The 20546-nt window shown below is 35.9% G+C and overlaps 1 protein-coding gene across 1 annotated transcript in view; it reads right to left on the bottom strand.

The window, feature by feature from the left end:
- Positions 1 to 20546, bottom strand: part of LOC122801244 (rootletin-like) — a 2937720-nt gene that overhangs the window by 634556 nt on the left and 2282618 nt on the right. The window contains exon 21 of the mRNA XM_044070796.1: positions 17372 to 17531. Within this exon, the coding sequence (XP_043926731.1) occupies positions 17372 to 17531 (160 nt within the window). The remainder of the gene's footprint in view (positions 1 to 17371; positions 17532 to 20546) is intronic.

Raw genomic sequence — 20546 nt, 5'->3', positions numbered from 1 at the left:
TACAGTGTCTTTTCATCTGTCCTTGATTTGGAAGAATATTTTGGTTTTCTGTCATATTTTTATACTGTTGATTTATGCTTCTTATTCAGAAAATGCATGTCATTGCAGTGCCTGTTGCTCCGTGTTCAAGTAGCAATGCTTTAATGACCATCAGGTAAGCTTGTCTGAGACTGTAAGATGCAAGTAAGCTTTAATAAGTATGCTGTTAAAGAATTATCAACATTGAAGGCCTTTTTGTTGTTGCCATGCAGAGAATATTTACATAACTAGATAGCGTATAAGCCTTAAGTACTGAAATGCATATGGCAGTATTTGTAATAAAGGACAGGATTACAGTATTTTCAGAAGCTCATTACATTTGTTGGAGACTTCAGTCATCTTTGCAGGCTTTACTGTAAACTAAATAGAATGCCAGTCTATCATGTGTGGTCCATAACCTGTGCAGTAATTCTTTGCGCAATTTATCTTGAGCTTGTTTCTTGTTTGCTGTTCATTTTTTACTTTGATCATGCTTTCCCCATGAAACAACTAGATAGTTGTTGTCAGGCAGCAGGTCGTTTTTGGGTAATAAACATTTTTACAAGTGGGGGGATTGCTACTTTCAGCATGTTATATGGTACTTTTATAAAGCTAAATATAAATTATAATCAGAACTGCCGTGCAAGCAGAAGTGGTTTGAGTTGAGTGCTGCCTGTTTTTTATACCTGATTTCGACTGGCATTCCAGTAATGCATTTTAAAAGTAATTTATTTTTTCATGCCTCACAACCTTTTTGTTTCTATCTAGATATTAATTAAGCTGTCATGTAGCCAATGCATTGAAATATTTTTTTTCTTCTCCACTTCATTTTGTCTTGATTGGACTCTCATAATGACAATTTGGCACCCAGGGCAGCATATTTAATTAAGGTCCCAGTTTTTGTAGTTTTGAGCATAGCTCCACCCCTTTCTAGTTGGGCACACCCCTTCCCATTGGCCCCACCCATTCAGCTGTCTCCTGCAGCCCCCCTTTGATTTGAAGTCACCAACTGCCACTGATAGGAGGTAGTACTTGTATGCGACAGCATACCACTAGGATGTTACTGTTGTGTAGAAGATAGTACATGTTATATGAGAGCATACTACCAGGATGTTACTGCTGTGTAGGAGACAGTACAAGTTATGTGAGAGCATACCTCCAGGATGTTACTGCTGTGTAAGAGATAGTACTTGTATGTGACAGCATACCACCAGGATGTTACTGTTGTGTAGGAGATAGTACATATTATGTGAGGGCATACCACCAGGATGTTGCTGTTGTGTAGGAGATAGTACTTGTTATGTGACAGCATACCACCAGGATGTTACTGCTGTGCAGGAGATAGTACTTGTATGTGACAGCATACCACCAGGATGTTACTGCTGTGTAGGAGACAGTACATGTTATGTGAGAGCATACCACCAGGATGTTACTGCTGTGTAGGAGATAGTACATGTTATATGAGAGCATACCACCAGGATGTTACTCCTGCCTAGGAGCTAGTACATGTTATGTGACAGCACATCACCAAGATGTTACTGCTGTGTAGGAGACAGTACACGTTATGTGAGGGCATACCACCAGGATGTTACTGCTGTGCAGGAGATAGTACTTGTATGTGACAGCATACCACTAGGATGTTACTCCTGCGTAGGAGATCATGCATGTTATGTGACAGCACATCACCAGGATGTTACTGCTGTGTAGCAGACACTACTTGTTATATGACATCATACCACCAGGATGTTACTGCTGTGTAGGAGACAGTACATGTTATGTGACAGCATACCACCAGGATGTTAGTACTGTGTAGGAGATAGTACTTGTATGTGACAGCATACCACCAGGATGTTACTGCTGTGTAGGAGACAGTACATTTTATGTGAGAGCATACCACCAGGATGTTACTGCTTTGTAGGAGATAGTACATGTTATGTGATGGCATACCACCAGGATGTTACTGCTGTGTAGGAAATAGTACATGTTATGTGAGAGCATACCACCAGGATGTTACCGCTGTGTAGGAGACAGTACATGTTATGTGAGAGCATACCACCAGGGATGTTACTGCTGTGTAGGAGGTAGTACATGTTATATGAAAGCATACCACCAGGATGTTATTGCTGTGCAGGAGATAGTACATGTTATGTGACGGCATACTACCAGGATGTTACTGCTCTGTAGGAGATAGTACATGTTATGTGACAGCATACCACCAGGATGTTACTGTTGTGTAGGAGATAGTACATGTTATGTGAGAGCATACCACCAGGATGTTACTGCTGTGTAGGAGATAGTACATGTTATGTGAGAGCATACCACCAGGATGTTACTGCTGTGTAGGAGATAGTACATGTTATGTGACAGCATACCACCAGGATGTTACTGCTGTGTAGGAGAATTTTATTATCCAATAGAACCAATCTGCAGTGTATTAAATTACAGTGGAACCTTGTACTGTATGAACTGACTTGTTAAGAACTCTTTGTGTAGCTGGCTCTGCAGTAAAACCAGTTCTTGCATATAATCACAATAGATATTAAGTTCTGGCAGACAAATGGAGAAAACTTTACAAACACTAATAAAATCTACTGTTGTGCCACAAGAGAGGTGTGCTGCCTCTGACCTACACCTGGTCAATTTTGAAGACAGAACTGTCTAACTCTTAGTCTAAATTCATGAAAAGATTACAGCAACCAACCAACATTTGGCCAGTCATCGGGAGGTGTTCAGCCACTGAGCAACACCTGCTCAGTCACCAGCAGCAGATTTGTATCTTGATGACCCAGCTTTCGTCTGCTCTTGGGGTCCCCAAATTTTCCTAGTTTGTTTTGAAAAATTACACAGCTCGGGAGAACTAACACTAAACACAATTCAATCACCCCACCTAATTCAAGAGGCACCAAAAACATACTTAGATTTGGATGAATATGAGGCACATGATTATCGGAAACTGAAAAAAGTGATTTTATTAAGGACTGAGGCCTTCACTGCAGTGTTGTCTTTTAAATTTTATAACTGGATATTATAGAGAGTAGCCTCTAGTTTAGAAAATCCACAGGAAAATAGGAACATAAGATTTAGAAGGAGCAGATGGTTTTCATACTGAAAGGAAAAAAGAAACTGGAGAGAGTCCTAATGACTTCCAACTGCACTGAAACAGACAGATCGATACCGAAGCCAGACTATAAGAAAAAGGCAGGTAAACCCCCTATGAGGAAGGAAAAAGGAGACCACTAGTACCCTCATGAAAGAAAATTATTTTCAAGAGTTGTCTTTCATATGGGATGAAATAGATAAAGGGAAAATGCCTGCATCTATTTTCATAGGAGAAGAGGCCACAGCCTCCAATTAACACCAGAATACTGTGGAAAATACTGACTTGGTTTATCTCTAGATAAGTCATGCATATTTCAAGAAAGCTCAGTTGGAGGGCAATAACATAATTACAGCCAAAGAAAATATGGACAGAGTGGATGGGGAGCCAAAAAAACAGAACAAGCCCATTACATAATGTTAATTTGAGATGAGAAATTAACTATTATATAGCATAACCAAAAAGAGTGAACAGACAGTGAGCCAGTTACAAATTCCAATGCCTTTTAGAACACTTTTAATGATATTAGTAAACAACCACATTTGGGCAATCATTTGGAATGGAAAAACAGGCTAGAGGTTTGACTAAAATTTCTTGGGCCTGCTTATCATATTTACATTCCCGTCATTGCTGCTTTTAGTAGGTCTTTTATCAGAAAGCTAGTTCATGAAAAATTGTCTGGCCAGGGTTTAAAATTTTCTCTAAAATTATTTTGGGCCCAAGTTAGGATGGAGTTTCTGTATATCAGAAGCAGAACATGGTATCTCAGTTTAATATGACAATGGTTAAGTAGATTACTATCCCATATCATGAATAACACAATACATTTAAGAAACTTTTCTAAACCTCTTAATGTGACATTTTATGTGCATATATTTCACATGAATATAGATGTTTGTGTATTATATGCATGATTATACTGAATTTTATGAATTTCTTAGCTTGCATTTTTTGTGTCTACACATACATATAATTTTTTTCTCTCTCAATGTACTCTGGCTGGATCTTTTAATTTTACACTATCTGCATTGACACTTTCTATTGTGTTCTGAATTTAATATGTATTCAGTCTGTATACAATGTTTTAAATTAGAAAGACCATGACATATTTTCTGATCTACACCTTAAACAGAAAGAAAATCAGCAACACATGTGAGATGATCAATATTGTAATACACAACAACTTTTTTACTTTCAATGGGGAAATATTCCACCAGCAAAAAGGAGTAGCTATGGGAGTCAAAATGGCCTGAACATATGTGAATCTGGTGCTCTCCAGCGGGGAGAGTGCTATACTTAAACAACTAAAAGGTTTTGAGGAAAGTACATCTATATAAGAGATATATGGCTGATATCTTTTTTATGTGGCAAGGCACAAAAACTGAACCCAAAAATTTCCTAAGGACCATGAAAGAAAGCATTCCTTTCTTGGATTTTACAATGTCTGGCAATGGGTGAGAGGTGCAGCTCCTTGACATCTCCCTGACCCTAGACCTCCCTCCAGGAAGTTCGCTTCCAACATTTATATGAAAGGGTCATTCACGAACAACTACTTGGACTATAACAGCCAGCACCCTCCCTTTGTGAAAAGGAATATTGTCAGGGGCCAGTACATTAAACTCAGCAAACTAGTCAGTGAGGAGGAGTCTTTCCTCAAAAAAAGCCAGACACTAAAACAGCTTTTTCTAGAACGGCATTACCCAAACAAGTGAAGGAACTCACATTTAGATTCCCCTTCCTATCTCAAGAGACACTAAGAGTCTTAGAGGGATCATAAAGAAAAACTGGTATCTCATTACAGACAACCATGAACTGGGACAAATGCAAGGAGACTACCCTGAAGTTTGCTATCAAAAGACCATCTCCCTGAAAACTTTGTTAGAGAAAACAGACAATGTTATCATTAACCATGCCCACCAACCCAGTGGAATGAAGAAATGCGGTAGCTGCTGCTGTTGCCTCTCCATCCTTAAATGCTCTGAATACAGGCTATCTAGCAGAAATACCACTATTTCTGTAAATAGCTCCTACAACTGCCACTCCATGAACCTGATTTACTTAGCTATCTGTTACTCCTGTGATTCCTTCTATGTAGGCAAAACCATCAGAAAACTCAGTGACAGAATAAAGGAACATAGACAGGCCATAAGAGATGGAGTGGAGAATAATGTCCTAGCTAGGCATACGTTTAACTGCACAAACAACCCTCAGTTCAAATTCCCAGTATTGGAAAGCCCGGACATGTTTTTTGAGGACTGCAACACCGTGCTAAAGGTAAGGGAACTGTGGTGGCAAATTAAGCTTAAAGAAAACACGCCCAAGGTCTCAATGGCAACCTTAATATAAAGTGCACAGTAAATTAGAGGAAGTGATGAAAGCAATCTCTAGCTTCACAGGGGACCTTTATATAAGAGGCACACTAAAAGGAAGGAAGTGATGCAAGCAATCCCTAGCTAAAAACTCTGTATTCTCACAGCTTGAGTCATATTTCTGAAGAAGTTCAACCTGTAATCATGAAGCGAACAAAAGCGCACAAATGTTGATGTTATATTTATTAATGTTACATTGAACATACATGTAATCTCTGAAGCATAAGGCTTCTTTGCCATTAATATATAAAGACTAATTGAAAACCAAATTACTGATCTGTTGCATTTTTAGTTGACTAACTGAAATAGTTAGCAAGTTTCTAAGTTCACCTGTTTGTGAACAGAGGTTTTTTTTTTTTTTTTTTTTATATTTTCTGATCTATTAGCTTGGGTCATAGATGAAAAGGGTCAGTAGACCAGTCCACTTACACAGTGAACAAATAATAAATAAATAATAAAATAAATCCAACCAGGCTGCTTTCAAATCCTTGGCTAACTCTTAAGTCATATCCAGGTATGTCAATGAAGAACTATCAAGTTCCATTAGGAAAAATCATCTTACTGTGTCATGGTTGCATTTGTCCAAATGGCTTCATAATCTTACAGATGTTTCACTAGGAATTGTTAACTAATAGGTATCTAGGTTCATATATTCATCTGTATATATCAAGCAGTCTGTCAAATAGACCATTAATAGCCTTGCCACTAAAATTACCAGTAGTGACTCCTTCTATCCATAAAACTGTAAGGATCTAGAATGGGATGATTTTATGAGTCCTTATGCACTCATCTAAGCTGGTAAGGAATTTGCTTGACACAGAAAGGAAGCTTATTCCACATGTAGGGAATTTTTTTGGGACAGGCATCTATCCTGTCATCATGTTCTAGTGATATTATACTTTAGAGTTGTATCTCTGCAGTGGGTATTACAGGTGCTGCTTCTTTTATGAGCATGTAAAAGGTCAAGAACAACAGGGTCATTTGCAGCCTTGTATACTAAGCAGAAATTTCCATATAGAAATCTGTACGATATGGAGAAGAATAATATGGCTTTTATAAGGTCTGTGTGACTTAAGGAGCTCATACACAAGATTTAAAGCATTGTGACTTTTCTAGTTTGGCAGTATGCTTGCGTAGATATAGCCGAAAGGGGACAATATATTCTATTAATGGCTTGATATGGGAGGAGTAGAGAAAGCCAATAATTTCCTTGTATATGGAGATATGCCTTTAGTTATCAACATGGCTGAACAGAAGGATTGCCAAATTATGCCTGTTATGTGGTGGTTGATCAAGTGTTTATTGTCCATGAAGGTACCTACATTTCTAATGACAGCATCTGTTTTGTGGTGGTATAATCCACCAGGTAGGTGAAAGTATGTTCTTCCTTCCAAAAGAAAACAATACTTTAATAATTCTTTACACTGAGCTTAAAACTATGGTCCTGCAAACACAGGTTTGGATGAGTCAGTCCCTTTTAGAGGACAGAGATGTCAGCGGGTAAGATGAAGGCAGCTCTGAGTTTATAGTCATCTGCAAACTTAATCAGCCTGAGAATCCTGACATTATCTTGAACAACAGCAAACTATATGTGGAGAAAATGACAACACTGTCATCTGTGTTAGCATGTCTGGCAGGAGATTTGTGTATATTCTCAGATTAACTTGTATGCCAGCATATTTAATTAAGAAAATGTAAATAAGTTTTTAAAATGTTGAGTAATTCTCTATTTACACAGAATGTTCAAAGAGGTTGTCAGTGTTTTGATACATTCCTAATTGTACATGTTTGTGAGGGACATTCTAAAGTACTGTGGAGAATCAGCTGAACAGCGAGTGATGTCATTAGAATGCTCCTGGTTGCTAAGTGATTTTTTGAACAGCTGATTGACAGAACTTTTTCAAACAACTGATTGTTATTCTTTTATTTAAATAAGACAGTTGAGACTGCAGTTAGAGGTACTGAGCAGTTTGTGAAGTGCAGCAATTTGTGCAGAGTTGCAGTCAGTGGATACCCAGAAAAGAGAACTCACCAAAAACTGTAAGCCTGCCTTTGCCTTGCTGTTAAGTTTTAGATTAGATCAGGGTCAGTATTCTCCAGTTAGATTAGGAAAGTTTAGTTATTCAGATAAGTTCTAGAATAATGGATATCTGTCCTACAGTTTAATTTTACATTTCTGATGATTGAATTCTGGTGTTTATTGAAAATTATTTATTTACATTCCTGTAATAATTTTACTTATTATTAATTTTTTTTATGAATTCATATTGTGTTTTGAAATCTGAGTTTTTTCTTTAGAGATTAGACAGTGTTTATACCTGTTTAATACTCCCCAGGTCCCCTTGAAGGCCTGGCTGCTCTGGTCATAGCTATCATATATTTTTGATATTTAATTTTCATAATTGGACACCCCTTTAGAAGGGCATGCAGAAACTCTGATTGTTGACAGCATTACCATATTACTTTGGGGAAGGGACACAGCTGGAAATCTGTGCCAGGCTTTCCCAGAAGTGTTTAGATATTTGAGACTTAAATTTACTTTGAGTCTGAGTGAATCAGAGGTCTTAAACTGGGACACATTGCTCTGAAGTGTATAATAAGGAATACATTTGAGGTGGACAGATGTATATAGTCCAGTCCCAGGAAAATACAGAGTGTTCCTGTTGTGCTCTTAGGGGGAAATTGTGAAATATTTTTCCTAAGTGTAGTAAGTGGTGAGAATTGAGACTCCTTAGTTACTGACCTAGAAAAGTAAGGGACATAACATTAATTGTTGGCAGTCGGGTGGGATATAGCTGGATGTCACAGTATATAATGAAGAAGTATGGCTCCCAAAACAAAAGCCTGTTGGATGTCACCAGTGGCCTACCTTTTTGGAGAGAGTGTGCCACCAAACCTGACTGTGTGAGTCTTGTGTGTAATCTAGTTTACTATCCAATGAGTTATGTATTTGTTAATATTTAATTGGGCCCATTTCCCAATAATGTAGGAGTGTGCAAAAATATCAAAGTCCTTAGCTAAACATAGGTAAGTAGTACATACTCATATGCCATCATCCAGTGCTTTATTGAATTTATCATAGGAATCCACCAAATTTAGTAGGCATGACCTACATTTCACAAAGCCAAACTGTTTAGGATTTAGAGCTGGTAGACTGCTAATATCATTATTTATGAGCTCCATAATAATGCATTTCATTATGTTAAATATGATACTGGTATGACTAATTGACCTATAGTTCTCTGAATTAGCGGTTTGGCCATTCTTGTAGAGGAGTACCACAATAGCTGTCTTCCAGGCCTGTGGCACATATGCAGTGGACAGGCTAAGACTGAATGGTCTTAAAAAGGACTTGTTGAGGCAGTGTTTTAAGCTAAAAGTAAAACAGTCTGGTATGCAGCCTGGACACATGGATCCAGTGATTTTTGTTCTGGAGAGGACTTTTAAGACTTATGCTAGAGTAATTATAAAAGGTGGCATGAATGGAGTGGAGAGAGGGGAGAAAGAGGGAGGGGACAAGAGGAAGAAATCTGAACTAAACTGATCCATAGTATACTGATGATACCCTCAGGGTTAGTGTAGCTGGTGCCATTAGGGATCAACTCTTTATTTTGTTTCTAAGATGTCTGACATAGTCACAAAGGGCTCTAGTAATATTTGGATGAGATGGCAATAGTTAATCATTTGGGTCATTGTCTTATCAAAGTTTTAAGGGTTCTTTCATCTACTAACCTTCGTAGTGCAAAAGCATCCACAGCGAAACAACCAAGAAATACAAAAGTTAGTGCTGCTAGTGACGCTAAGTGCTCAAAAGTACCTCCAGGCAGCCAGATGAATAATTCCACAATTTATTAAGCAAACCACACAATAAATTAACGCTCTTCCAAATAATGATAATTGCGTTTTCGTCTCACTATGTGGGACTTCATCAGATATTAGGAAGTTGTGCTAATAACGTTTAAATATCTTATTTCCTTTACAATTAAGGAAAAATACCAATGACAATTGATTTCCACATTTTAAAATGCCCTATCGGCTTCACTTTCTCATGAATATTCATGAATATTACATTCATTATTCAAGATCTCCTAGATGTTCACAAATCTCCGTTCCAAAAACATACATTTTTATATGTGTTTTATATGATTTACGTAATAGGAGATACTTGACATTAAACTTTCATACTAAACTTTTCTATTCATTCATTTAATGAATAAAGACGTACAATTACATACAATATATAAAAACATAAAAAATCTTAGAAATACTTAGTTTTATAAACTTCATAGTTGCCTATCTTAATATGCAAAAATAAGAAATTATTCATATGTAATATGTAATATATAATAAATACTTGGATGTTTGAATAGAAAAGTTTAGTATGAAAGTTTAATGTCAAGTATCTCCTATTACGTAAATCATATAAAACACATATAAAAATGTATGTTTTTGGAACGGAGATTTGTGAACATCTAGGAGATCTTGAATAATGAATGTAATACTCATGAATATTCATGAGAAAGTGAAGCAAAATGTGGAAATCAATTGTCATTGGTATTTTTCCTTACTTGTAAAGGAAATAAGACATTTAAACGTTATTAGCACAACTTCCTAATATCTGATGAAGTCCCACATAATGAGACGAAAACGCAATTATCATTATTTGGATGAGATGGCAATAGTTAATCATTTGGCTGCCTGAGGTCATTGTCTTATCACTAACTTTTGTAGTTCTTTCATCTACAATAAACACCTACAATCTACTGATCTTGCCTTTTAACTGAAGGCTCCAAATGTCAAATCAGAAATAATATTGCGTTTCTGTCTTACATGTATAATAACACGTCCGTGTTTAGCTTCACATCAATAAAAAGTAAAGCCTTGTTTTTACTGACCCTGCCATTAGAGTTACCAATGATACATTTGCCTTAGTGGACATGTATCATTTTGGCCTGTATTCAGGAATGCTACATAATTCATCCTGTCATAAGTGAGCAAGTGACTGTGTGCCTATTTTTTTAAGACATGACTACCAAGTTTCTTTGAGCCGAGGGAAAGGGGATAGTGATAGTCAAATGGTGTAGCAACTCTGCATTCATATTCAAAACATTTCTTCTTTGGAAAAGATTCTTCTGTATTTCATTATTTCCCCAACTACAATATTCTACTGTGAAGTATTGGGTTTCTGAAAAGAAAACATCTTAGTAAGGACAACCAAAAGACAGAAATGAAGCTGAAATGGTACAGAAATATGAAAATAGCAAGTTTAAATCCAAAGACATAAGATCAAAGGTTTTAAAGTGTATGAGTATGAATATAAGAATTCTGAACTGTGGGGCTGTTTGGTTTGTATTTAGGTGCACAGGCTGATACTAGGGAAGCAGTCACTGAGACTATTAACAGCCTAACCAAATGAGCACTTGAAATTATTATGTAGTGCAACAGTGTTACTCTTCTTTCACAGAATTAGAGGGAGGTGTCCATTCAGCCATCCTGACTAAGTTTGAAATTGGCCCTATTACTGCTTTATTAGATATACCAAAAACGACTAAACAACTCCAAAGAACAAAGTAAAAGTGAAAAAGCAGCAAACCAAAGACCAGGAAGGAACCGGACCACAAAACTTATAAGTTTTCGTTCGTTTAATAAAACACCACAAATTTCATCAGAATAAATACACAATCTTGAAACCACCCTTTAAATACTTGTCATCAAAGTCTTTGTAACTGAAGAAAACATTAACATCAAGTGTTTTCTTTGGTTACAAAGGCTTTTATGTAGTGAGCCAAGCTGTTCACAAAATGGGCTTTATTTGATGAAACACTGTGTAGTAGTTTGTTATTATTGACTATTATATATATAAACATTTTCATGTTTTATACGCATGCAATATTTAAAAAAAATTGTAGTGTATTTTAAAATTTTCATGACATCATAGTGGCTATTTAAATAATTTATTTGAAGCATGTTGTCACTGGATGATTTTTTGCACATGACAAGTATTTAAAGGGTGGTTTCAAGTTTGTGTATTTATTCTGATGAAGTCCGTGGTGTTTTATTAAACGAACAAACTTTTGCTTTATTAGATATGTGTACTACGATAATAAGTTTTCTAATGATCAACAGCATTTTGTGCATTAGTGTGGCTTGGGATTAAATACTGGAATTTACTAGAGGATGGGAGTTGTGTGATTCAAGTGTGGCAAAGAATGAACTGGAGTTCATCTTTTATTTCTTTGTGGAGGTTGTCTCAGTGTATGGTATTCACTGTGATGTAAGCTTCATGCTTTACCTTTGCTTTATGAATCTTGAGATAGAATGCACAGTTGCCATGCCTAGGAATTATGAAATATGGAATTCTGACACTGGAGTTTTGCCTTCGTAGTATATTTATGCCTAAGGTGTTGCAAATAGAGTAAGGAATAGTAAATTAGGGGTACACAGTGGCAAAGTCAACTTTATGGGTTTGATGTACCTTAGAATGGGCACTGAAGTTATTCTTCATAACATTTGTTATCACAACATTTATTATTTTCATCTTGGAATTCTATGTCAGAACTTCCAAAGTCAAATTCAGCAAATTTCTGGTGTGGCAGTTCTTCTCCTAGTATACCCCCCACCTCTGGAATAAACTACCACCATATACTACAGAAAAAAAATACCCTGCTAAATTCAAGATTAACCTGGGCAACTGATCGTGCATTCACAAATCTTCCCTAGGCCTATCTTGTGTATCCCTCTTTGAAGCAGGAGGTAACAGTTGATACATGGTATTTTGATGAGGCTTAATACAATCTTAAGAATGATTGTTTACTATTTACCTAGGAGTCTACAAACCTAATGCACATGTATGCATCATTTTGTCTTTCATGAAAATGTCTACAAAAAAAGAAAGAAAGAAATACTGTTGGGCTTCAGTTGCTGTATCTACATGAGACAGCATCCTCAACAGTATGTCACAGCAAGGGGGAGTCAAAGTACTGTTGCACTGTCCCTTTTCCTAAGGCTTCTCCGAGGAAATACTCTCAGTTTAATGCCCCAGAAAAGGTCCATAACTGATATGGACAGTGTACATGTGAAAGGGATTGGGATATTATATTATTCCAGCTGTGCTCCTTCCAAGAAAAGCACATTTCTGTCAGCTTTTGGTAGCCCGTCTGTGACACAATGGAAGGTAACACTAATGAATGGGTTTTTGTGTGTTCACTTTATTCAAATGGGGAAGCGTTTTTCCTCATAAGGACAAGACGATGTTCACCAGCAAGCAACACTGAATTCTGAAATCTTATTTAAGGTTATAACTTCAGTGTTAGATACAGGTTTTAGCAGTGCATGTGAAACTTTCCTTCTTTCATTCATTCTTTCTTTTCCCCTTTTGAAATGACTGTCACTGTTTACAGCCATGATATTTGGATGTCTCAGAGCTTTTACAAACTGTGAGAGGCAATTTGTTTTTCCTTTACAGGGTTCTCCTTCATTCACTATGACAAACCCCACTTCTGATTAAAAGTTATCTGTCTGGTACTTACTTTGTAATGTTTTCCTTAGGTAGATGTGTGTTTAAAGCTCTAAGCTGCCTGCACCTCATACTGGTGTTACATTTTTCACAGATTTCTCAGTACTCCCAAGCCAAATCAGACAGTTAGCCTGAAACCCTTTAGAGGGAAGCTGTATGTGGCAGTCATACATACTAGTGCTCCAGTATGGGGAAGACAAATAAGTGATTCTTAAGCTCCAAAAAAAATTATAAGGAAGCAAAACCATACATCAGTATGCAGCAAGAAGAAATAAAGACATGAAGTTGGTATCTATTTTACAAGTCAAAGAGTGAGACAGATAATCACTGCTTCAGTTTCTCTAAACTTGTGTACATGCCATAGGATGCACAACACTACTTTGAAGCATTTACAGCAGTGAAGCACTGATAAAGGCATGGGAACAATCATTACATTATGACAGTCCTCCTGCTTAACTCATTTGCTGCTGCAATCCCTGCAATCTGCTTGTTTTAGACTACAGATCACAGATATACAATGATGCTATGTAAATGTGTACCAAGTTTCAGACCCACCAAATCGGCATGTAATTTAGCTTGCATAAGAAGAAGAAGGAATGTGTAAATAATGTTCTGTAAATATATTTTGTCCATGAAGCTAAGTGAACTTTGATTTGAAATGCAATATGGTCTGTGTGTGTGTGTGTGTGTGTGTGTGTGTGTGTGTGTGTGTGTGTGTGTGTGTGTGTGTGTGTGTGTGTGTTAGAAATTCTCAAAAGTGAAGCAACTCAGGAATGTTTCTGATGTGTGGCAGCCAGTTTTCAGAAGAGTTTTTAATAAAACACTATAACAGTAAATTCAGATTGCCTGTGGAAGGATCAGTGTGCCAGTGAGGTTTATTTTTTACAACAGAAGTTTTATTATCTGAGAGGGGGCCACTATCATCATGTAAAGAACTGTGTCAGATTTTGAACTATGAATTTGGAGTTAGATGCTGAGAAACAAAACAAGGTAAAAAATAATTCAGCTATTTTCCCCATGTATGTATCTATCTTTCTATTTATCTATTAACTAGGATGACTTGGTAGTTGAGCTGGTCCACAAACCATTTTCAGCCACAACGCAGGCCAGTTAGGTATCCACAGGCTTCAACAGCTGTTTACAGTTCTTTGCTATTTGTACAGTTCAAAAAATGTGACAGTTCATTAGCAGAATGTGACTTAGGGAAGATAAGTATAGACAACAATGATACTGTGTGAGTATGCTGTTTGTACAATTTAAACAGTTTAACAGTTCATTTGCAGAACAGCAATAGTCTGACATGCAGAACATACAATTAAATAGCAATGGCAATCACAATTTGCAGTTTAACTACAGCAGTGCATATGTTTATAGAAAGAAGATCTAGAAGAGAATAAAGAGGGAACAGGGAGCAGCATTTATATATGTACAATGATTATGTAATGCTCGTTTGATGTGTTACTTGGTCGACATAGAAAGCCACCAAAGCATGTTGAACATTCATTATATTCACCATAAAACAAATTAACGATCAGTACATCAAAAAAGGAAACATTTCCTTTTCTGATTCACTACCCAATACCCACCACATTCAGTTGAAATTTATCTGACTACAGTTAGTTTTATGACAAGGGCTGTTTTTAAGTTAAGATGCATATTAAGATGGCTTTCCAAAATGGCTGCATATTGATTAACAGCTTAATTTCAGCCCTCGGTGTGAAAAAAATCTGACAGATAAGGAGGGTGAGTAATTCTGTCTGCTTCAGTAAAATTCAGTTTCTGGCTAGTAAGTATACAGTGCCTTCATGCCAGCAAAGAAGAAACATAGAGAGCCTGAAAGAAAATCAACTGGAAACGGTGAAGAGAAAACACTGACTGGGAAGAATCCTGCAGCTGTACAGCAAAAAGCAGTTCAAGCTCCAGCTTTAGTGCAAGTGATAGCTTCCAGTAATTTAGAAGAACAAATAAGTCAGTTGAGGTTCAGAGCTGATTAAAATAAATGAAACATTGAAGGAGTGTATCAACTCAAATAACAAAAGGCTGGAAAATAGAAGAAGCTTTACACAGCTAACCAGATGAACTGATAAAACTGCAAAACTCAGAGGTTGAAATGATAATACTAGCTGAGTATAGGACTGCTTACCAGACAAAATGTAAGGAATTGACTGTAATGATTTCATGAAAGCACAAATAAGTAACTGGACTAGTATTCCACAGCAGGATTTGTTAACTGAAATGGCACATAGTGTGTATGCTCCAAACCTGGCCATGAGAAACCAGCCAAGACCTATAGTAGTAAAGATGCAATCATACCAGCAGAAAGAGAGCAAAAGGGCAACATTTTAAAAAATGGAGCCAATAGAGTGTTTGTGGAAAATGATTATTCACTGTACACCAGGCATAATAGAAGCAAATTTATCCCAGCAATCAGGGAATGTTGACAAGCAGACATGGGATTCAACCTGCTGTATTCAGCTGTTTTCAGAATATTTTTTCCTGAAGGATCAAATCATTTTTTTATGGAGAACAGTCTAAGGTGGAAATACAAAAGTTTGTCCAACAAGGAGTGAGCCATCAAACAAAAGGGGACTCTGCTTCTCATTTCTCTAGCGGCTCACAGAGAGACTTTGCCAGTGAAACCTTTCTCAATGTTCCAAAGGAAAAAGGAAAATGCTCAAGAGACAGAAAAAAGCACAAGAGTTGACTAGAAGAATCTGAAGTACCTTGGACTTGAACTGAAATCTGGGACTAAGAGATGGAGATGAAAGGAAGAAGACCAGCAACAGTAAAACTAGTGAATAACTGTGAGATGATAAAGCATCAGTCACTCTTATGAAATATGACTTTACAAGAAAAGGTGGCTGAGAAACACTGGATTTATGTTAGCTTTGTTAAACTTGCTGGGGAACTGACAGGCATCTGCCCCACTTCATGTCATGAATGTTTGGAAGGACACTAAAAGGGGGGAAAAAAGGATGCATGTTAAGGTTAGGGGCAGGACAGGGTTAGGGTTGGCATGTATTACTAAGGTAGGCAGGGGGGCTTTGCACTTACTATAAATACATATTAATAAAATACATATTAATATTAATTTCCGCTTTAAAATAATAATTTTGGTGAGCACAAGTTGAGACATATAAATTTATTTAACACAACAAATTTGGACTTTCACGCTTTTTATGTAGGTGTGTGTGTGTGTGTATTTATATTTATATATATATGTATATATATATATACATATACATATATATATATATATATATATATATATATATATATATATATATACATATATGCACACATGTATGTATATATATATATATATATATATATATATATATATATATATATACATACACACACACACACACACATACACACACACACACACACACACACACACATATATATATATATATATATATATATATATATATAGATATACATACCTGTCAATTGATCATGTTTTCAGAAACTCGAAATTCATAACGGCGAGATGAATTTCTGAAAGCTTTTGAATGGAGATCGTGGTACAGTGAGGATCGGGAAATTTACTGTTTTCCTCAATTTAATGTGATGTTTTCATATTACATCTAATTTAGTACAATTATTTAAACTGTACATGTTTTCTGTATTATATTTGAAATTGTAAAATTATTGTTCTTAAAATGTTTTGTAATTCTTTGGAGCTTTTCTTCCCAGGCCTCTACTGAAAATGGACTCCAACCCAGTCGGACTTTCACAGTAATCAAATGTCAATAAATAAATAAATCCTAATGACACCTCTGCCCTTAGCAACAGAGTTATTTTTTGAGTTCTGTTAACTACCACGTTTCCCCCATCTCCCATCACAGCATTTCACTCAAAGTTTGGTCGCTCTGCCATCTGTTTTATTATACACTATAGTTATGAAACAAAATTCAGGGCTAGATGCTTATATTGTTATTTGACATTATACCTAGCACACTGATCAACGCCCAGATATACAGTGAATTTGAACGTAATTGATTAAGAAGTAAACAGCACCAGTCACAATAAAGATGCAAATTATGTATGTATGTGCCACTGTTCCAATCACTGAAATTGAATGTGACCTGAGAGAAAATCACAGGTGAATTTCAACTCATTTAGGCAAAAGCTACACTTTTTGAACTTGCATTTGTATACAGAATTGTAATGTCTGCTACTTCCATATAAAATATAAGTAGAAATTCACTGTGGCACTTTGACTGTTATATGATATCCTTTGTTGATAAGAAATGGTGAGATATGCTTTGTTAGTGTCAAAGTAGCAACTGTGTCATTAAAAAAATCAGAATACAGTAGCATTCATTAACATTTCTCCCTACTAAACTGAGGCTGTGGCTCTACCTGTCTGCGGAGCTCCTGTAATTCTCTGCGAGCTTCCAGCCGAGACTTCTCCACCTCACGAAGATTAACACGGAGATCATTTGCTTCTTTCTGCACTGTAGATTTGGCATCCTCCAAAACAGTTATCTTCTGATCCTTTTCCTCACTGGCCCTCTTTAGACTGTGAAAAATATTTAATTACTTACTACTTAGTAGGAAGAGAAAGAAATGCTTGTAATGTGCAGTAAGATGGATATGCATATTTTTAGCAGAGAAAATTACCCTGTGATACTTTTACTGTTGCAGTCTTTAGTGTACTTGACTGAAACCTTATACCTTCCTTTTTGATTGTTTTATACAAAATAATGATCTAGGAAAGGCAGAACATTCACAAGCTTGCACTACTGTTCAAATTGCTCATCTTGTTAACTTCCATGCCCAGTTAATAAGATTTTCTCTGAGACTATATTTATTTTATTCATATCTTCTAATTACAAGAACCCATATATCCCCTTGTTTAAAATTAAATCTGGTAACCAGATTTCAAAAAAATAAAACCTTTCAAACAATGCAGAATTATATAAAAGAACTCTTTACCAGAGTAGTATTTGCTACCATCTCAGCTAAAAAAAAAAATTAAATAAAATACATTCATCTAGCTAATCAGTAAGATAACCTTTTGTGCCTACCAGGCCAATCACTTGAGCTGACATGGTGCCTGATAATAACAAAAGTTTATGATACTGTTAATACTGATGAGGTTTTATGAAAGCTCACCTAGCAAATGCATATCTGCATTTCATTTCTGTCTCTAATTTGAGCCGTTCAGCATTCTTGAGTGAATACAATGTTGCTGCACACAACTTGATGAGTAGTTTGCATATTTAAAGGACAACCTGAAGTTCAAATTACTAGTAAAAGTAAAACAGTGAAAATGAAAGTTATTACAAAACAGGGGGAAGATAAAAAAAAAAGGCAGACACCCACAGCTGAAAGCCCTGTTAAAAGACCAAAAGATATGGTTAATACTTATTCTGAAATATTTTACTTTGAGAGCCCCTCTAGAGTAGGTTAATCCTAAAAAAGAATCCCAAGCAGCAGGAGGCATTAAGGGAAGGACAAGCACTATGAAGGGGCCAGGATAGAAGGGCCTGGAAAAAATCCGAAAATAAACCTTTCTCTAAAACTGAAATTCTACACAGTTCAGGAAAACCTGTTGCAACAAAGGCTTAACTCAAAATCACATTGTATTTCACAAACTGGTTAAAGTCATGAGCTCCAGAATATATATAAACTTTTTTAACTTCTGTGGAAAGAAGAAAAGTCTTGAATAAAACATTTCTTTTTTCTCTGTTGGGCATACACTAATGTCTTGTAAGCTAAAAGGACCCAAGAAAAGACAAACAGCAAGTCATTTGCCCAAGACAGCCTTATATTATTGCGGAGGACTAACTGGGTTTGAAATTAATCATAATATGTATGTATGTATGGGAAACTACTTCTATAACCCAGGAACCCTGAAAAAAGGCTCCCCAGTCCAATCTTACAGAACACTGTTCCAAACACAAGTTCAGATTTAAGGAGGAAATAGGAATGCAGAGAGGCCATGGTTCTGACAAAGCCCAAATTGTGGTGGGTGAAAGCGCTTAACATATCTTTATTATGCAATAAATTGTTTTTCTTTTAACAAAAATATGGAGGAATTTGTTCACTTATTGGTGATACCTTGGTGTTCAAGTACATTGTTATGTTATCTTCACTTACTAAACCAACCTGAAATCCATAGAACAGAAAACCTTTTTTGTCCACTTTTCTTTTATCTATGGTGTACACCATATACAGTGGTAAACATATACACTGTCTACCTTTCATGACCATTCCTGTTCCAACTTACACAAAATAAAATAGTACCATTACTTCCTTAATTAGGCTGCTTTAATAATAACAACAAAGTCCTTACCACTACTAATGATCACACACGTCTATCAGGAAAAGACCAGAAATATTATCTCCAAGCAATCCCTATTGGAGTAATAAGTACCCTCATTGGGCAGTTACCACTATCAACTACCTTATGGCAATCTAGGATCTCTCAAACATTTTCTTTTTCTGATACTGCCAGATGAAGGATTTTCTTAAATCCGGTCTTTGCAAGCTTCCTAAGTCTGTCATAGCATCACAACTAATTTTGTTTTAGTGTACCAGCCAGTGCAGGCTCGTACTTCCTCCACAGCATAATTTGTAATGCGTACAGGACACACTTTGGTGCAAGCACTGAAGTCTGGAACAAAATGATGCCCTTGTTAGGTCTTATGCTTTCCACCGGTGTCATCTATGTCATAACCCTCTGGTCCTATAAGGTTTCCGACTTTTCTGAATGGCATATCATTGGCTGGAAATATCTTAGAGAGAGTTTCAATACTCCAAATAATTATGCAAGATGTGCCAAACTATAATTTCAAGCTATCAGAGGTATCACAAAAAAAATCCAGGTCTCTTTTTTTTTAAAATAATTTTATTAAATGATTATTAAAATGAACAAATATCTCCATGAAATTGTAACAATTTTTTTCTTTAAAGTTAAAAATAAAAAATTAAAAAAACCTTCTAATATATAAACCAATGTAACTAAACTATGTACAAAGACATTTATCATGCCAAAAACATCTTAATGCTACTGTAGGATTAATAAAAATCATCTGATTACATAAATTAATAAACTATTTTCCTAGAAGTTCATAAATGATATTCCATGAATTATATAATGTAGTATTCTTAGATGATCTAGATTTAATAGTCAACATTTCCAAATTGCACGTTTCAAGAAGTATATTTTTAAATTCCAAAAATGTGGGTGCTGTATTAGATTTCCAATTCTTAGTGATTGTTTTTCTAGCTATAGATAGCATAGACCAAACCAATGGTTACTTATTCTCCTTTACACAATCAGGAACAGGAGTATTAAATAAAACAAGTGATTTAGATATAAAGAATTTATCAGTAAAAATTGTTTGCAACAAATTATTGATATCATCCCCAAATTTTCTTAAATATACGCAATTATAAAACATATGAGATCAGTCTGCATTCAATTCATTATTACATCTCCAACATGCTATATTATTTTTAGAAAATATACTTATATTATAAGGGGTGATGAATGATCTATATAAAAATCTCCATGTGAATAATTTCC

This window comes from Protopterus annectens, chromosome 4.part1, assembly GCF_019279795.1.
Source record: "Protopterus annectens isolate FY-2018-M chromosome 4.part1, PAN1.0, whole genome shotgun sequence".
In the NCBI taxonomy this organism is placed as follows: Eukaryota; Metazoa; Chordata; order Ceratodontiformes; family Protopteridae; genus Protopterus; species Protopterus annectens.
The sequence above is the reverse complement of the archived record's forward strand: the minus strand, read 5'-3'. Positions and strand labels throughout refer to the sequence as shown.